The 20,622-nt window shown below is 40.1% G+C and overlaps 1 protein-coding gene across 1 annotated transcript in view; it reads left to right on the top strand.

Annotated features, from left to right (window-relative positions):
- sox6 (SRY-box transcription factor 6) overlaps nt 1-20,622 on the top strand; it is a 137,269-nt gene that overhangs the window by 73,776 nt on the left and 42,871 nt on the right. Inside the window, exons 7-8 of the mRNA XM_040137349.1 lie at nt 5,824-5,996; nt 7,649-7,717. Of these exons, the coding sequence (XP_039993283.1) occupies nt 5,824-5,996; nt 7,649-7,717 (242 nt within the window). The remainder of the gene's footprint in view (nt 1-5,823; nt 5,997-7,648; nt 7,718-20,622) is intronic.

Below are 20,622 nucleotides of genomic sequence, written 5' to 3'. Positions count from 1 at the left end.
TCATCATAAAGGCCGTGAGAGATGAATAGAAAGATTGGAGACAATCTTTGTTCTCATGTAATGATCTTTGCTATATGCTGCCATGCACACATACAACATTCTCCATGGTGTCAGGATCTCTGGGTTGGTGCACTGTATTACAAAGTCAAAGAATGATATGTTCAGTTATTGAAAGAACAGAAGTAAAGTTTCTGTGTGGAGTTGTTTTTTTGTCTTCAGTGTGAATTTCAGGGTCATTGGCATTCCCTGTGGAGTAATCTGCTCAGGTCGAGCCTCTATCTTGGCTCTGATGAAGTACCGTGTCCTGTGTCATGGACAGACAGTGAAGTGCTGGAGCTTTTACATTAGCATAATTATACTGAAGAGTGAAGCTTCCTCCATCATCAAAATATTAGTCTCCATCGGTGTTCAGCATGAACAGCAGAACCAAAGTAGATGAAGAGTGCTTTTATTAATAACCTCTCCACATGCCAATCAGAGTATTTATTGAAAAAAATAAATTGCTGATCCATCAAAACTATTATAATCACATCTTTCGCTTCTGAAATATATATGCTCACACACATACAGATAGTATAAATACTATATATAGAAATATACATATAGATAATGTATACCATACGAAGCCTTTAATACCAGACTACCATTAGCATTTCCAAAAATTAAAAATAGCTGTTTAAAGTCTCAAGCACGTGTTAAAGTGGTTTCAAAAATTTGAGAAGATCTGACTTTTTCAACATGGTGATGGCCAGGTTCTCCCCTTGAACAAGCCATACCATATAGGAAAGCTTAAGGACTGGGAGTCATTGCCACCAGTGGATGTCATGTGCTTATGAGTCATTGCACGTGCTTGTTAATGGGGTTTTACTGGCAAGATTAACAGCTTTTATATCATAGCAGAGGCAACAAGCCAGGTAAAACAGCTGTTGTTCATACTGTCTTGGTTGCAAGACATGGAGACATGTTAACACCTTATTACTGGAAACACATATTGCTTTGTAGCACTGCTGAACAAGTGTATATTGTAGTTAAAAGCAAAAGGACGCCATAAAACTAGCTCTTGATATTCTGACGATGTAGATGCTCAATATGACATATTTTTCTGACCAAAGGATAAAATGATTCAGTCGTATTCACTATCACAAAAGTGAAGTGAATTTGGTACAAAGACTGGCTTGCATTTCCGGCTTTTGTTGAAGCAGTTTTATGGTTTTGGAGAAAGGTCTGTGAGCAGAAAAATCTTTCTATTTTGAACACTAAAAAATGTACCATTATAGATGCCATTAGCTGCTAGTCAATTGGCTCTTTGTGTTTTCTACAGAAAGAATGGACAAAGGGTCAGATGACCGCAGAGTTCGCACACATGTGCATTTACTCAGAGGCAATGTACCTTTTATCGATTGGAGCAGCATGCAACACACATCTGTACGCACTCATGTCTACATTCACACACACTTTAGGAGAGAGCAGAGAGAGAGAGCCTCAGCACACAAGGCATTCAAGCTATGTACAGTCTGTGTGTGGATACAGCTTGGTACAATCGCAGCATTTAGACAAGTTCTAATTTACTTAGGATGCGCTTGCAGCATATGGAAGCATCCACAATGGCTGTCTGATAGAGAGACAAAGAAATTCCAGTCTTCTGGCGCTAAAAAACTCAATTCAGATCTGGTCATAATGGCTCAGCTGTCCTAACCAAAGGAAGGGGAGAGAATAGGGTGCCTTGTGATTTTTCCCCCTTTTCACCCTCACCCTCCCTCGCTTTTCTTCTTTTTTTGTGCCTGAATCTTTTATCTGTGTTATTCACTCGGGACTCTTCAAAGTAACAAGCCTCCTTCTTTTTCCCCGGTACTGGACTTGGAACCTAAATTAGAGACTGCTTGATTAGAGCAGAGAGGAGGGAGCCAAGAGAGAGGGAGATGTGGGTATTGGACAGAACAAATCGCACCCCTACAAAGTGCCTTTTATCCAAAGACCCCAAGGCTCAAATACCCCCATCCCTCCCCAAGCAACCATGGCTCTGCTTGTTTTCCTCTTATCATTTATTTAGTCACCCGTTGATGTTTTCTGCCCTACTTTGTGACGTTTAAAAGACGCAGGAATCTCAAAAGGTGACTGCTGAATGGGCTGAAATTGAACAACACAGCTTAACCGTCTCCTCCTCCTATTTGTAAATCTAGCATCTCCAACGTTAACACAGTGGCCTGAGAAAAAAACACAAGAAAAGGGCCTGTGCAACTTGACCGCTCACTCCTGGGATCCTCTTCCTCTGTCGGGCTGGTATTGTCCTACTGAGCCTCAGTCGTCAAACAGGAGGATGTCACAACATGTTAGATCTGGACCAGTTTATGTAGCGCCAAGGCATCTCTGGGCTGTCTGTCTGCCATCGGAAGCGCAATGTGAGGAGACATGTTAACGGGCAGACCCCAGCCCCACTGCTGTTAAAAGCCATGCAATATGCAGGAAACGGCCTCTTTTGTCAGCAGGTTGGTTAGACACAGACCACAACTCTCCTCTTCTGCACCACCCAATAAAAGTTTTATCTGGATTTTAAAGCTGATCCATAATTTAAAGCAGGAAGAAAGAGATTTTTACACTAACCAGCCAACAAAAAACATATGAGTCTGATTTTCTACTAAGCTGTGTATAGTCTCTAAGGTGAAATTCTTCCACTATGTTTCCACATTTAGATGCCAAAAGTTGTGTTTAAATGTTTGTCTTCAGCATTCACCACTAATTTGAACATTTCTTGTTGATATTAAAGCATCGATTTTGACAAAAATAGGCAAAAAAGACTAAACTCAATGCTAAATGATCACAATTGAAATTAGCAAAGAGGGGAGGTCTAGATTGCAGTGCAGAGGGCAGTTCTGGCCTCCCACATTCAGCTCAACATCAAAACAATGGGCCCTCTGTTAGTATTCCTTTGGTGTCCAGGCAGAACTGAGCACTCCACAATCAGACTAGCCGATCAGATCCTTCTACGGACCCAGTCCCCCCCTGCACATTCATGGACACAAACACAAAATATATGTGCTTTGATGTTCCAGCTAATTTTTACAATTTATTTATTTTTTACACAGTGCTGACACTCCTAAACTAGTGATCGATCCTCAGAAATGTGTAATTAGACAGGCTGAGAGGCCGCCATTGAGTCCAGATTTTTGGTTACCAACTCAAGGTCATCTATATTGGCCTCAAGGCCCCCATCTTCACCTGGATGAGGATTTTCTTTATTTTCATCTTTTCCTTCTTTCTCCCTTTCTGTCTTCCTTTATTTCTTTCTTTAGTCCCTCCATCCTTCCCACTACAGTATTGATAGCTGTGATTTAATGTGACAACAACTGATATATCTGTAAAGGCAGCTCCTTCATGGACACAGCCAAAGGTTAATAAAATTGGTGCTGATTGTATCAATTTTACAGATAAGCCATTCACAACAAGTGTAGTCGGGTGAATAAGAAGTCAATTCAGGCCTTGGAAACTGCACGCAGGCCCCATGAATAGCTGCTTTTAGGTGCTTTTTTTCGTTGGGAGGATAAATAGAGAATTGCAGCTCTCTTCAATTGCAGCAGGCAGCGGAGGCAGAGTGAGGCGAACTGAGGTTCAGACAAGCGTGCCAGTAAATTGCCCTGAATGGGTTCTGGAGGTTGACAGGCCCTATTAAGACAAACGGCTTTCCTCATCGGAGAGATAAAATAAATCAGGTGTTTAGTCAAATTAAAATAGTTTGAGTGGAGAGGGCCCCTGGGAGCTCTCGGAGAAACTCAAGACAGATGTGGCCAGAGACGAGCGGAAGACACCCAGGAAAGAATTCAGCTCCTGCTGGCCCCAGGCCAGACTTCACTGTACTGTTATCTGGATCTCTGTGCTTTTATCCTTCTCCCTCTCTCTCTCTGTCTCTTTTGTCGGGTTTCCCAGATCAGCTTGTCACACAGGAGTGCAGTGGGAGGAGAGTGAGTTACTGTCTAGCCTCTCACTGGCAATTATGTTGGCTGTGTAAGTCAATGGTAGGATCACTTAGCATTGATTAGGCGGAGGGAGAGAGCAGTGCAGCTGCACACACAGTGTGGACATGTGACTGTAGACAGAGAAGTAAGCCAATTGGTCTGTCATTGCATTTCTTTTTGAAGTATGTATGCAGTAACTACATAGATAGTAAAGTAAAGATTGTGTTGTTCAGTGTGGATTATTATGATTCAAATCTCTTTACTTTTGATTGTCATAATGCATTCAGAGAATCTTTTTGGTATGTAAAAATTTGGGGGTTTTGGTGCAGTTTGCCCATTCCTTTCAGTCGAAATCTGCAAGGAATTCCTCCGCTAATGTGTTGCTGGAATGGCCATATAATGAAAACCTGTGTTGTCTGGAGGCCAGTGCAAACACTGACTCTTTATATAAACACTTTCTTTATATTCACCCCTGGTAGTCTGACATAAGCTGCCACCTCACTTTGACAGCTCCCCGTAGCACTTTGTCTGTGTGCCGAGGACAATATCTTTCCCTTCCTCTGAAAGCTGTGAACACCAGCTACAGTAAAATAGACAACTCCAGGCTGCATGTGACCTTAACACTTTCTTGTGAATTCACTGCAGTTGGTTGCTGCCTGTGTGGTTTTCTTTGTACTATACATTGTTTACAGTAGAGTGCAGTACAGTGCGGGCTCTCTTACAAATGTCTACACCCTGGTTATTTAGTTGTGGCCCACTGTGAAACTCTTTGTGCACTTTTTTCTTTTTTTCCTTCAGGTATGCATAACACATACCTGTATCTATGTTTATGACTCAGGCTCTCCACCTTGTGTTTATGCTTTCTACTCCTGACATTGATCTCTCTCTCTCTCTCTCTCTTTTGTCGGGTTTCCCAGATCAGCTTGTCACACAGGAGTGCAGTGGGAGGAGAGTGAGTTACTGTCTAGCCTCTCACTGGCAATTATGTTGGCTGTGTAAGTCAATGGTAGGATCACTTAGCATTGATTAGGCGGAGGGAGAGAGCAGTGCAGCTGCACACACAGTGTGGACATGTGACTGTAGACAGAGAAGTAAGCCAATTGGTCTGTCATTGCATTTCTTTTTGAAGTATGTATGCAGTAACTACATAGATAGTAAAGTAAAGATTGTGTTGTTCAGTGTGGATTATTATGATTCAAATCTCTTTACTTTTGATTGTCATAATGCATTCAGAGAATCTTTTTGGTATGTAAAAATTTGGGGGTTTTGGTGCAGTTTGCCCATTCCTTTCAGTCGAAATCTGCAAGGAATTCCTCCGCTAATGTGTTGCTGGAATGGCCATATAATGAAAACCTGTGTTGTCTGGAGGCCAGTGCAAACACTGACTCTTTATATAAACACTTTCTTTATATTCACCCCTGGTAGTCTGACATAAGCTGCCACCTCACTTTGACAGCTCCCCGTAGCACTTTGTCTGTGTGCCAAGGACAATATCTTTCCCTTCCTCTGAAAGCTGTGAACACCAGCTACAGTAAAATAGACAACTCCAGGCTGCATGTGACCTTAACACTTTCTTGTGAATTCACTGCAGTTGGTTGCTGCCTGTGTGGTTTTCTTTGTACTATACATTGTTTACAGTAGAGTGCAGTACAGTGCGGGCTCTCTTACAAATGTCTACACCCTGGTTATTTAGTTGTGGCCCACTGTGAAACTCTTTGTGCACTTTTTTCTTTTTTTCCTTCAGGTATGCATAACACATACCTGTATCTATGTTTATGACTCAGGCTCTCCACCTTGTGTTTATGCTTTCTACTCCTGACATTGATCTCTCTCTCTCTCTCTCTCTCTCTCTCTCCCTCGCTCCCCTCACTAGGTACTCCAGAGAGCCTGGCAGAAAAGGAACACCAGCTCTCCACAATGATCACCCAGCTGATCAGCCTGCGAGAGCAGCTTCTGGCTGCCCACGACGAACAGAAGAAGCTCGCCGCCTCACAGATGGAGAAACAGAGGCAGCAAATGGAGTTAGCTCGTCAGCAGCAGGAGCAGGTAACTGCTCACTGGTTTCTTTTCTCACATTGACAGTATATCTTTTTGTGTCTTTTTGTGCCCCCAGTAATAGCCTTTTTTCTCACATATTTTCCTGTCTTTCTTTCTCTCTTTCTCTCTTTCCTTCCTTACAATTTAAAACATCCATTCCCCTTCCTCCTTTAAACTTGTTTACTCTATTTCGCCTTTCATCGCTATAATACAATCCTTTAAATACATTTGTAACAAATTGTAACTTAACTCTCTATTTCATATTAAATTTCATGCCTGGAATGTGCCAATAAAATTTTACTCCTCTGTAGGAATTTCGAATAATATTAGATTTAAGAGATGTGATATTCTACATTGCCTCAGATGTTTCGGTCATGCTCTTTCGCCCACATTTATGCTGTGTGGTCGGAAAAATGTTATTATGACTTGTACTAACAAATGCGACGGAATGTGTGAATTAAACGTTATATTAAACATGGAAGTCCTCTATATCTTATAAATTGACTCCTATTAGAACAAGCCTTGCATTAGATTTGCAGCACAAATCAGGCCAATGAGCCATATTGTACAAATCAGCAAATTAACAGAGGCCATGAAGTGTGTTAATGTCTGGGAAGAAATAAGGACACAAACTATCCACACGGGCGACACTTTTATTATCACCAGCCACCCTAATGGCTATGAGTCAATTATCAGCAAGGAGTTCACTCAGAGTTTTCTCGGCACACTCTCAGACCTTCCTGTGGTAAATGAAGAGATAGACCATATACCTTGGAGTGATGTATTTGGTCATAGTACACTAATAATACATTAACATTATTGATTTTTTTTAATCAATGATGTTCATTTGCAAACTACACTCAACTCTGTGGGCTTGGTAGATATTGCAGCATAAGTGAACATTGATATAAGATATTTTATTATTTGATCTTATTTTGAAATGGAAAAATATTAATAAAATGAATAGAGAGAGGGAGAGAGGGTGAGAGAGGGAGCGCGAGAAAGCCTGCTGGGAGCTAGAATGTCATCAAGCCATCAAGATACAACACAGTAATTAACTGTTGACACTCGTGAGGAAGCCAGCACAAATTAATCTTGACACATTTGCAGACGACCGATATCTTACAGTGAACACTTTGTAATTATATATAAAAATGAAAATTAAATGACACTTAAAACTAGGTTGTCATGCTCAATGAAGTGGGCATGTAAAAAGAGGGACTGCTGGGATGAGAGGGATTGCGGCGTCGCTGCTTGTCACTCAGGGGCGGTTGGGACCTCTGTCACCCAACACTGCCTGCGCTCGTTATCCCCAGTGTAACCATGTTCGTCTGTCCTGTAAATCCTTTATTCTCTTTTGCCACTGATTTTGACTGTGTCGTTCATCTTCATTTAGAAAGATTGAAAATGTTGATTTTTGTCAGATTTTGCAGCAATTTAGTTAGAAGAATATGTTTTGCAAGACAAGAAAAATATTAGTAAAACTCTGATTTACTAATCTGATTCTTTCTTCCCTATAATATTTTTATTGTAACTGCCATCTTTTAATCATTAATTAAAAACAGAACAAAATTATTAAATTATCTTAATTCCTCCTCCTCTTTATGTCAATTTGTCCTGGAATTATTTTACCCAATGTCTTTATTTCTGTTTCCAACCAGATTGCAAGACAACAGCAGCAGCTTCTGCAGCAGCAGCACAAAATCAACCTCCTCCAGCAGCAGATCCAGGTCAGTGAATGTGTTTCTGTTGGCTCTCTGACACACAGCAGATTACACCTCTCACTTTTTCCACATTGATTATTACAACATATCTCCTTCTTCAGTGTAATTAGTGTACCAATGCTGTCACCATGAGCCAATTGTCTGGATTTAATGGCACGGATCAATAAAATTAGACATTAAAGTAAATATCATTGCTAGCTTCTGTTAGCCTCTCCTTCTCATCTTTTTCGCATTTTTATATTGCTTGTCTTTTTATCTCTAATTTTTGTGTCAAACTAACGTTCATCACTCTCATCAAATGTTAATTGCCTGTTGGTAATTGTGAGGGCTTTATAATATGGAGGAGAATAATTAGCACATCCTAATGAACAAAAAAAAAAAAAAGGAGGAAAAGTAACAACAGCTAATGAGTCTTGTTGATGGAGAAGAGCCTGGAGGTGCAGGACATGAAAGAGGCTGGTAAATGCCTCTGAAACGAGTCAATCCCAGAAGGGCAACGTGGCATGCTTTCACACAGCACAAGAGATACTGAACCTTACATTGTCCTTGTGCTGCATGGGTGGGATTGTTTCTTTTTCTCTTAGTTCCTTATTCCTTCTGTTTTATGTGGGTTTTTTTTTAACCTATGCACCTCATGCCAGATATTATCATCCTCATTAGTCTGTGTATGCGTTAGTGTGCCTTGTGTGATAGAGTACAAAGTGGTGCAGTGAGAGACCACCCAGGCTGCATGTTGCTGGATATAGTCATACAGTACAGGGTAATCCAGGGTTGGTAACTGGCAGTGGTCAAGGCTGTGAGCCTGGCTGCCTGTGTGAAGTTAACATTATCCTGCTGGGTGTGCTTAGTGTCAGGCACATCCCTCTCCATTCACCACCTCCTCCTCCTCCTCTTCCTCCTCTCCTTGTTCCCCTAACTGACAACTCCCCATCCTCTCCTTTCATTTTACCTTTATTTCCCCCTATTCAAATACTAACTTGCAATAAATTGTTCCTCCATCACCTTTTAGCACACCTCACGGGATATACTATTTTGGGTATTATATGGGCACCATACCCCTACATATCACAGTTTGTTCTTATAATACACAGGCAAAGCAGACTTCTGGTTTCCAACAGCAGTTATCACAACAACCAGATTTACTGCTATTGATATCAAAATGACTCTTTCAAGGGCTCTTTGCAAGAGCAAGGCCATACTGTCAACATGTTCTTGAGAAGCCACTAGTCTGGACCTTTCACTTCAACTGTGGACAGTCTACTGGAAAAATGATTCCATATTGCACTTCACTAAAGAGAAGCACAGATCACGACACTCTGTCTAGAAAACACTCTAAAATGAAGTACCTTATACACTACCGAGGGGCTAGTATTACTCATATCATGGAGGGTCCTTTACTTATGCTCATTGAGAATAAGGGCACAGCCCTAATGCATCTCACTTTTAGAGGCCCTTGCTTTCATCACAAAGTTAAAGTCAAATGGATACCTGAAAATTCCCCTTGATGCATAGTTTTGAGAGAGGGTGGGGGGTCGAGTATGTATGGGAACATACTTCTAAATATCCATTTCAAACACTTGACCAGAGATACAAGTAAAATCCTTTCTTGTAGAGCCCAGTTAGCCAGCTTCTCCCCTGGCCAAATGAACCACAGATCTTCCCTGATAAAAAAAAAAAAAAAAAAGCCACATCCACAATTAAACAAAAGAGTCCCATGTTCAGACCATCTGTTCCTCTGCCCATCAGCCTCTGCTGTCTGCACTTTTCAGACAGAACACCACCCAAGAACAAACTGAGATTGCGCTCAATACTCAAAAATAGGTTTGATCTTGTGCAAAATTGTTTATCCAAGAGTAAGTCCTTTAAAGCAGAAGATGTTCTCTCTCCTCAACCTAGTTCCTCCAAATATCCAGTGTGGTGATGGCCACTAATCTTGGAATACCAAAGTAGATAAAAGAGAGTAAAGGGGCAAGTTAGTGAAGCATTTTTTTTGCCACTCTGCTTTCATTACTGCTGCCTCTTAAAAATGCCATGGCTATTTAATATATAACAGCTTTGGCTTAATTGGTTCTGTAAACAAGCTTCCAGCCTGTATCTCAAAGACTTTTAGTAAAGCGCTAAGCAGTGTTGGGAGATTGAGTTACTCTGTTATTAGCATGAAGAGCACTAAACTTTATTGGAGACCCTACTGGCCATCAAAGTCCTTCTGTTTTGGCTTCAGGGAGAAAACCAGAAGAAAGCCTCTCGCTAAGGTCTCGTATTGATGATGTAACTGATCACATCAGTGGACATTGTAAACTGTCCAAACAATAAAACCATGGGGACTGCAACTGGAGACTGTTGTTGGCATGCTATATGTGTGCTTTCAAGGGGTTTTTGCATGTGGGTTGAAGGGAATCCTTCAGAAGCGTGTAGCTGTAGAGGTTTAGTGAGTGAGGTTTGGAGCAAGGCAGCATGCAGTTTAATCAAGTTTCTCTTTTGAATAGCCATCTCTCTTTTTATCCTTTCTCATCATTCCTACAAGAGAGAGAGAGAGATTTAGTCTTTGTCCTTCGGGATTACAATGTCACTTGTTTTAAGATAGCAGATGTTTTGATTGCAGTGTTGGGGGCTTATCAAAAGTTAAAGCTCAAGGCTTTGCGTGTTTTTCCCTCAGCTTGTTTGTATTCCTTCAGTTCATCCTCGTTGTTGAAATCGTCTTGGCACTAATTCAATCCCAGGATTAGATTAACTCTTAACTCTAAATTGATTTAGTTGAAAATTTGAAACACCATTCAGGATTTTATAAGATATATGTGACAATTAAACATATATATTAGCAGAGAACTGGTTTGTCCCATAAGTTACTTATCTCTGTCTGTGTTTAGGTCTGTGTGTACGCACTGGGAGATTGAAAAAAATAAAAATAAATAAATAATAATAATAATGAGCACACAGTTCAGATGTTCTGACTTGTTTCAGCTCAGCATCACACACACTGAGCATTATATGAGTCTCCTCTTCGTGGCTTTCTGTTTCATAAACTCACCCTCTCTCTACCGAACCTAATGGATGAGCAGTCGCAGCAGATAAGAAGTAAACAGCATCACGTTTATAATCAAACTTGTTTGCTGACATTTTCTTCTATACGTATTTTCTAGTTACAGTACATGAGAGTTAAAGGCAAGACACATGCTACTAAGAAGTGAGCAGCATTAAAGCGGTAACGGCAGAACACTATGTCAAAGTCTTTCTGGTTACTAAATGAGATAAAATAAAATAAAATAAAATGCCCTCATGAGACGTTGAGCTCTGTGAGACTCAAGTGACTGGACTGTCCATAGCCATGCCACAAGCACCCATCCTCTCACCTCACGTGGTAAAGACCCCAGTTCATGCATTCCTCAAAGAAAAAAAACATGGTTTGACTCTCACATGCGGGCACGCAGATACTCATACACATGCACAGAGGTGATCATGTACAGTAGACAGGCACAGAGGGTTCCGACACATTGATACACACATCAAGAGAATAAATATTGGCTGAAAGGTCGGGGTGAACGTTATCTTCACAAACAGGCTGGAGAAAGCCGAGCTCCCCAGATGAAACAGAGGGACACTGTTAATCCAAATCATTTAATTTAAATTTTTTATCCATCAAAAATATCACAATATCATGACATTGTCATTTGTCATTAGCTGTGGCATTGATGTGCCAGCCGGAGTACACTGTGAGATCCAGGATCTGAGAGATAATACGTTTCTGCGGAGGCCACTGTCGACAAGTTTCTTTCACACCTGTTTTTGAAACCTTAAATGATCTGTTCATCAAGCAGGTCTGGCTCTATTTATCTCCTTTTGACCTGTTTGTTCTCTCCCTACACATGGCCTGGCTTCAAACTCCAGCCTCACTTTATGTGCACACAAATTAAATACATCATACCTTTGACCTTGTCTCCACAAAGATACACACAGACACATACGGAAAGTGTGTACCTCTTTCCTTTAAAAAGAGAAACCAGAGGTTAAAGTAGAAAAGGCCAGTATATTGTTGTCTACTCCACACTTCGAAGTCTTAGAGGCTTTCTCTCAGGTGTCTTTAATGGTGTATATATCTGCATGTGGGAGACATGCAGATATTCAATAGTTATATGCTAAAGGTGCCAAGATTACAGATGAAGTTCACTTACACCAGCACTTAGGTCGCCCACAGTTTAATAGGTGAACAATCGGTAGATGTTAAAGCATATAGTAGTACTCTATAATATGGTACTGGTTGGCTTATTCAAAAAATCTAATTTTAAGGTAGGTTATTAAACCATGCAGTTTGAGTTACTTGTAAACAATTTTAACTCAATTAAACACAGGTGGATAGAGCCTTCTTTTTTTATATACTACTATTTAAGAGAGACAAAATGATCTTACATGCTGATGTTTACTTTCAGTTAGTATATTTTTAGAAGAGGAAAAAAATCTGGACAGCAGTGTGTTTTAGTCAGTTGCACATGGATTTCCCGTTTCTCTCTGTTACAAAGAAACCAGAGAATTCACAGGGGAAGCTCTGTAAAAGTGTCTTCTGTATTCAGTGGTTGTAGAGTCTGCCAAGTTAAAACACTACACACTCACACTATTCTTTTTTTTTTTTGGTGCAGGGATTGCTGTTGCTTTAGTTTACTCCAAAAGAAATCAGTTTTTCAATTGGGATAGCAAACTAGCTATTAATTGAACCCTCAACAAAGCCATAGTTTATGTAGTTAGATATTGTACATTTTAGTAGCAATTTTGGCAACTGAAAGTTTATTTATATGAGCTGGGCAAATTGGATTGTAGCCTTTTTTAATAACGTGTGTCTTTTTTTTCATTTCTTTTTTTACATGTTTTCGCTGCGCAGATGTTATCAAGATTGGTCAAGCTAAATGTGAAACATCTGTCATGCCTCACATCTAACTTGACCAGCAGCTATCATCAAGTCATTCCACAGATTTTCAATAAAATCCAGCCCCTTCTTTAGTTATGCCACTCAAGGACTTTCACATTCTTGTCGTGCCGCCATTCAAGTGTGATTCTGCTGTATGCTTAGGATGCTTGGGGTCACGGACCTGATGCAACATAAATCATCAAGCCAATGTAAGGTCTTTGCCACTGAGAGGCAGTTTCCCCCAAATAATTGGCTCAACCCTAGTGTTTTCTCCATCCTCCAGCCTACTGCTTCTACCATTATGCTTTGCAACAGTGACTGTGTTACCATTTCTATGTAAAGCTTTTTACTACAGCTGAAGCATTAAAGCTTTGTCTAGTGCTGCACAAATACTTATCTAACCAGATTTCCCAGCACGAATAGAAACAGATTTTGTTGAATTGGTGTTTGGTCCTTATGATAAATTGTCTTTTAGTAGCACTGGTTTGTAATTACTTTTTTTATTTTTATATAAAGGAATATATATGCTATCCAGTCTAATGCAGTAATTTATTGCACTGATTCTGTTTAGTTACCAATTTAGGGAGGCAAGGACTCCAAAACTACAACATTCTTGTAAATATTTTAAATCAGTCAGACTAGTTTAAATAAACACAGGGCTGTATGGTAATTGCACAATGATAATAGCGCTAATTTGTGTATTCTCAGATGCTTTTGTTGTCTCCCCGGCACAAATGATTTTCTCTGTGTGAGACTTATTAATGCACTGGCAAAAAAAAAAAAAAACCCCACAAAAATAGACATTGTTAAAGAGAATGTGTAAGTCCCCCAATTAGCACAGCTAGATTGGAACTGTTAGCATGATAATAAGAGAATAACAGAGCAGGGAAATGATAATGTGTGTTTGAGTGTCTGTGTAGATGCTGTGCTGCCAGTTCTTTCCCTTGTGCTGAGGAGCTCTGTGTTACCCTGCTAGTAGGATTATGTGGGGGCATTAACAGCCTAGTCAGATGGGCTTGGCTCTCGCCCAGGGAGGCTCAGTCCAGCATGTTCATCCTCCATTTAAGGAGACTGTTAGTTGATGAAGATGTGCACATGCAAGACTGAAGATAAAAGAAAGCGGTGACCCGACTCATTAGCCCCTGTGATTTAATATATTGACACTCAGATACAAATAATTCCATTTAGTGGACTCTAACGGTGGGGAGGGAGGGATCAATTCAATTAGTTATGAAATGTGACTTCTTGTCAGGAAGCAGAAGAAATGATGACATTAAACAAAGTCTTGCAATTTAAACAATAAAGCCATTGCAGTCCTGTTAAAACCTAATGACCCACAAAAAGGTGTAATGGATATAACCTCAGCTCAGCAATTGCAGCAAAGGTTTGCAAATGAATTTAAGTGGATAAACAGTTGATATGTAATGCCATTTGTCTGTTAAAACGAATTCTTGCTTTAGGAATATAAACAGTAAATTCTGTTTGAACAGTCTGGGGTCTGTGGGTTTTGTCCATTACGGTTTTTTTTTTTCTGGATGCATTATCTATTTAATTAAAAGAAGTGTGAAGTTTTCATTTATAGTACATAGGCAGGCTTACTGAACTGTATTTCTATCAACTAAAAAGATGAGTAGATTGTGTGAAAACTGGGTTTAAATGTAACAAAAGTTGGACATATCCATCCGTCCTTGTTACAGTGTAACAAGTGATCACTGGCACAGCCAAATGAAACATATGCTTGCTTGTACCGTGTCTTTGCCGGTGAGGTAGGAATGTAGACAAACACAGATCAATTATTGCTGTAAATTGCACAATAAAGCCATGTCTTTCTGTAATTGGCCTTTATATTCAGACACCTCATCAGTTTACGCAGCAATAATTAAGAGACTCCATATGAGAGGTGTCACATGAACGGCTGTAATGCGTGAAATCACACCTGAGGGTCTACTTAAAATGAGTCACCTGAGGGTTTAGTTAAACAGCCCTGGGACGAGTTAATTTATGATACAAACATCCGTCTATCAGTCCACACAAGTGACAAGAATAATTGACACAAGACAGAAGATTACCAGCCATACGGCAATGTGAATTTGTCTTGTAAATTAATTGTGCTGCTGAATAAACCCGATAACTGAACATCTATTCTTTACATACACATATTCTGAATAAAGTACTTTTGTGTCCCATCTGAATATCACAATTTAGCACCAGTTTGGAGCTCCACAAACCTTCCCTGGATGAAGGCATAGTGCATACACTTAACAACCATTGTAACCCAACCCTCGAAAGGAAAATATCAGTTGAGGGAGAACACATCCTCCAGTGTGATGTTGATTTAGTTTCCTCTCTCCATCTCTGCATGGACTGTGTTTTCTCTGCTAATGTTGTGCAAACCGTTTTGTCTTTGCGTTGGCTTTGCGTGGCCATCGTCCTCAGCAGTGGGCACACTCACAGGGAGAAGGAGCTGCATTAATAGGCTCTACTGTGTACGGGCAGCCGTCAGGGAGAAAGGGGCGCGTGTTTTCTTAGGGCTAGGGTGGCAAAGCAAAGCATTCAGCCCATGGCCAACGTAAAAAAGGAGCTTTTTGTTTTTGGGGCGGAGGAGAGTCCAAGCATTCCCCACCACAACACAATGAATGAGCCATTTTGTCCCGCGCACTTTTCATAGAAACAGAATTGTAGAATTTTTTGTTTGTTTTTTCAATAACTCAGTTATCCAAAAAAACATATTTTTCTTTTAATAATTTCCGTAATGTCATCGGTAATTCTTTAAAAAAAAAATTCAATCTTAAGCATTTTTCCCCAAACATGTCATCATAATACCTCTCCTGTTTGATCTCCTACAAAATGCTATAGTTTTTCTTGCCCATCATCAAATATCATCAGGTGATGATATTTGAGCATGTTTGAAGTCTCAGTAATACACTTGTGTCTAATAAGGTTGCCCCTCCTGACAGGCCTGTTCTCTGCTGAACAACAGAACGGGGTCTGTTGTCTTTTGTGGTCCCAGCCGCTGGGATGTAATAGTGAAGACAGAGGTCTATGATTGGAGGACGGCACAGAGGGGGAAACCCAACGATACTGTGGACAATCCTGTCACACAAATTAGGGGTGGTCTACTGTTTCACAGTCAGAGAAAATACTTTTTTCCATTTACTTTATAACTGTAAGAGAGGTTTGTCCCACAATCTTAAATTACATGATGAATTAAGGAATTGAACATGCTTCATACTTAAATACACACCAGGCATTGCCAAGTCTCAAGGGAATATTTCTTTCATTATTTTATAAAACACAAAACAGTAAACAGTTGACAGATAGAGCATTTACGCCTCTGCTTTCTATGAATTATTGAAGATATTTCAAACCTTTACAGCCACATTATTTCATAAGCCTCACCTACTTAAATCCGTCTATTTCCCACTCCCCCTGCCCTATTCACATTACATGGATTTAGCTGGCTCTCTGACTAGCCTGTGTCCAATGTTCTTTGGAAACTTACTAGCCCCCCTGCAATGAGGTTCAGAGGCATTTCACTTATTCCCATTTCCATACAGCGAGGATGTATATGCAGGATAATGATGCCAGCCCCAAACCCACTTGTTGGTTTGTTTATGTCTGTTCTCTTCTTTCCCGTCATTACACAGGCTGTTTGAGGGAGTCCCCGAGGATTTGGCCAGTTTACTGCGAACCTTAATTTTATGGCCAGACTTTAAAAAAAAAAAAAAAATCATTCTTTCTTCCATGTATGCCCCTACCCCCAGAAAAGAGCTAATATTCCTGCTGTTGAAAAGAATCCGTATTTTAAGGGTATAAGGGTGTAATGCGGGCTTGTGTTGCTGTGTTGCACACAATTAATGACATGAATTGTGCCATCATGTACAAATGGTGGGTTTTTTTGTTTTGTACTATATCTAATATCTAAATGTGTGCTTCTACCATGTCCAGAATCAAACCCAGACAATGTAACATGATAGAGAGCTGTGGAATGAAAACTCTTATTGGTCACTTTAACATACCTATGAAAAAGCTTTAAACAAAAGGTACATGCCTCAAAGCTTTATATTTATATGGTATACAAATCCAATTTTTTTAGACAGATAAATTTCATTTAAAGAATTAGCATAATTTGCTTTTTGGATACAATTTCTACTAATCACATTTCATTTCTAGAAATGCATTTTTGCATCTTTACTTGATTTAAATGTTCTTGCACATGCACTTACTTGTCTTTTACAAATGTGTTTGTTTCACCTATTTTACCATTTTCCATGTAGTTTTATCATTTTTCCTACATTTAAAACTAAAACTATATTAAATTAGAGCAGTTTTCAGAAATCCTGTAAATGCCAGGCAGCGTATTTAAGCAAACAGTAGCCTGCAGTTTTATCCAGAATTCCAGTGAAGTCAGGAGGAGCAATGAGATGGAGGAGGGCTGGAGTGGAGGGATTTGGGGTGGGGTGTGTTAGGCAGGTCAGAGGGTTGGACTACACTGCTTTCAAGCTCCCGTCTTAATATAGACATATTGGAATGGCTGTTTTCCAAGAAGGCTTGTTTTACTGTGTAAGGAATTAGTGGAACAAGAAATCGTCTATTGGTTATTCCCTCTGCATAGCCTGACCTCACTCAAGTGTCTGGATTTGCTACACTTTATCCTGAACAGCTCTCAGTGTAACACACAGAGGCATGACTGATGTGCAGTGTCACACTCAAACCTGAGCAAACAGTGCCTGCTGTCAGAGTCAGTGCTGTACCCCAACAATTCACAGAAAATATTATGGGAATTTTTCAGGCTAGTGCTTGGACACTATTGATCTTTGGCTTTAGATTTCTGTCTTTGAATTTTGGAGGAAAGGGTGCTGCTCACAAATTTCAGATGCAGGCAGGAAGTGAGGGGAAAAGGTCAGAGACTTGACAAGGACAAGGGCCCTTTGTTACTGACCTGAACCTCTCCAGTGTATTTTCCCTACCCATTCCAGTGCGCTCATTTCCAGCGCAGACAAGCAGGAATAATGTGCTTCAGTCCAGTGGGTGGTAATAGGAAGACCTTCATTCAAAGGCAGAAGCAGAGCATCAAAGTCTAGTTCAAATCTATTGATCTATTCGTCTGATTACCATTAGCTACAGACAAATCCAAACACCATCACATCTCTGTTCGATCAATGTGTGTGTCTGCCATGTGATGTAACTGTTCAGTGTACAGCGGTAGTATAACCGGTAGATAAGTGACCTGTAGTAAAGGAGTAATATCTGTTTAAAGAACTGCTGATTGTTTCATTGGGGGGAAAAAATCCTGAACAACACAGAGGATTCAGCAGCCTAGAAGTGCTTCCACTGAGTGATTTTCCTCCTGGTTAGGCTCCAGTGCAGTGTACACCCAGCGGGCTGTGTACACAGTGGCGGGTGTTAAACATATTCTGCTTTCTAGTGTCAGTTTTACTGTGTGTGCTGCTGTTGGGATGTAGCCAGAGTTGCCAGCTTCCTCAAGATTATTTTCCCTTTAAATGGATCACAAAAGGTGATTTCTACTTGCTGGCGTTTGGTGTGCAGCCCAGTGGAGAGCAAGGGGGAACGAAGTGCGAACTATCAGTTCTTACAGCAACAGCTGTAGTCTATCCTGCCTGGGTGAAATTACAGAGCCCCTCCTATAGAAAATGTGAAAAAGAAGGTTAGCGAGAGCTGCGGATCTGACAGCTACTAAAGTGTGGAAGTCATTTTATTAAAATGAGATGTCAAGGAAACATGAGCCCTCCTTTAATTACTGATTACTGGTGATTTTGATCTTTTCATAATGGGAAAGGCAGCTATTATAATCGAAATGCTTGTACAGAATTAAAAACATCATCGCAATGATCTCCTTAGACATTTTTGCAGTTGTATTGTTTTCATTATTTACACTTGCATGGGTTTTACTTTTTACAAGTCTCGCCAAGGCAAATGGATGCAAATTATATCCACGATAAGCATCTGTGTGAGAGGTGTGCTAAAAGGTGTCAAGAAGCAGATAAGCAGGATATTAGACCCAGGATCTCAAAGGTCCTTTCAAGCTAATAACCATGAAAGAAGGTGAAAATGAGGTGGATGTTTGTCTTTATTTGCCCCTGTAGTCTTTTAATACTGACTGATTCAAAAACAAAAACTCGTTTCCTTCACACAGAGAATTGCAGCCTATAGTGAGTAGCAAACTTGAATGTGGATCGGTGCATGGAAGTGTAACAGGGTTTAGAGGAAAAGCCAGCAGGGGGTTTTCAGGCCTCCTTGATACCTTGTAGAGGCCATAACAGACAGCGAGGAACATGGGTGTTGACAGGGGCCCAAGTGAGAGCTGTAATGTGCTGTACATCTCCATTTGCACTCAGTGTATTGGAGCTGCTTGCTCATGTGTTATAGGTGAATGCTTCACTCACTTTTTTCATTGGCAGAAATATTTTATAGCATTACCTGAGGCTCAATACTGGATTGTAGAAATAATTTTAAAATGTGAAATGTCTTTTTAATCACACAGCTTGTTAAAAATAAAACAGCATCTTTCATCTAAAATATGTTAAGTACTACCTGTATTTCACCACAAGTAAGCATTAGAGGTAAACAAATAGATGTAGATCTAGAAGTATATCATTCATGGGTTAATGCAGAATTTTTAAAAAATGTGGTTATGAATGTGTGTCTGTTTGTGCATATTGCATGAAATGTAAGTGCTAGGAAAAATAAAGGCAGGTCTTTCTAGTCCTCTGTGTCTTTTACACCTTGTGTATTTACACATCAGAGATGAAAGTCTGTCTGAGCCATCTGACTCGCCATCTGATGGGCTGCTGTTGTACAGTATTGTACAGTCAGTTGAGCTATAGTGTGAGGGATTTCATGTTTAACCTGGTTAACTTATACGCTTTATTTCTATTGCTCAAATGAATGATCAGTTAAAAAAAAAATACAAACAAATCCCTTCTCAATAACACACAATGGGGCGAAAGTTAAAAGAATCTAAATTTGGCATAAAGAAAGTTACCAAATTATGCAACTACAATAGGACAAAGATGTGACTGAACTTAATTTAGAAAAAATAACATAAGCTGCGCTTCATTTTTTTCTTACTCAAAAAAAAAGCAAAGTCTAAAATAAACCTGACTAGGTCTTCAATAACATGGTATCTATACAGTATCCTACTTGCAATAGAACTGCAAGTTGGTTCTATTTATCAAATACCAGCATCTTCTTGAGAGGGAAACAGATTGCATGCTGGCCTGCTACAGACTTCATCAGGTCATGTGAATTGATGATACATGTTGCAAGGCGGCTGAGTTCCCCCAGAAACCTCTGTTGGAGCGCATGCTGGCAGAGACGGGGGCCTCAGCCAAGTCTGTCTGACTGATCACTACAGATGCTCCTCTTCAAGTATTCCGACTCAGATCCTTAGTGCTGGGTCTTGAGGGACAAACAATAGCACCTGTTCCTCATAAGATAGCCCATTCATGTATCTTTAATGAAGCCTGGGGGCAGATGGTGTGAAATGACATTATCCAGTACTTAGCAGTGCTAAGACAAAGGAAGAGCAGTGCCAGCACAACAATGCTGCTGTATTTACGAGGAGAAGGGAGGACGCTGCCCAAGTGCCCCACTCACATCTGCTCCACTTCATTCTGACTCCTCAAGATCATGTTGGCAATAGAAATATCCCGGGCTCTCAGCCCATACATAGATGAACTTGAGGGAGAGTGGAAGGCACACATATGTATGCACTTTTTTCTGTCTCTGATTATTAAAATAAAGTTTTTTTTTCTTCTAATTTGCTTTAACAGTCTTTGAAAAAAGGAAAAGCCCTTGTGAAAATGTTATCATCTGCTCAGCCAGTGTGCCAGCTGTTAACTGACAGCTCAACTAACCTCCAATATTTGTTGCCACCTTGAAGCTCCTCAAAATTTGATTTTCCTTTCTCTGACATTAGTTGCCGTAAATTAAACTTAATGTGTGGAGCTCATTACTGCAAATCACAGCAATTCAAACTCAATACATTTAT

This window comes from Xiphias gladius, chromosome 1 (assembly GCF_016859285.1).
Source record: "Xiphias gladius isolate SHS-SW01 ecotype Sanya breed wild chromosome 1, ASM1685928v1, whole genome shotgun sequence".
Classification (NCBI taxonomy): Eukaryota; Metazoa; Chordata; class Actinopteri; order Istiophoriformes; family Xiphiidae; genus Xiphias; species Xiphias gladius.
This window is presented reverse-complemented; position numbering and strand designations above follow the sequence as displayed.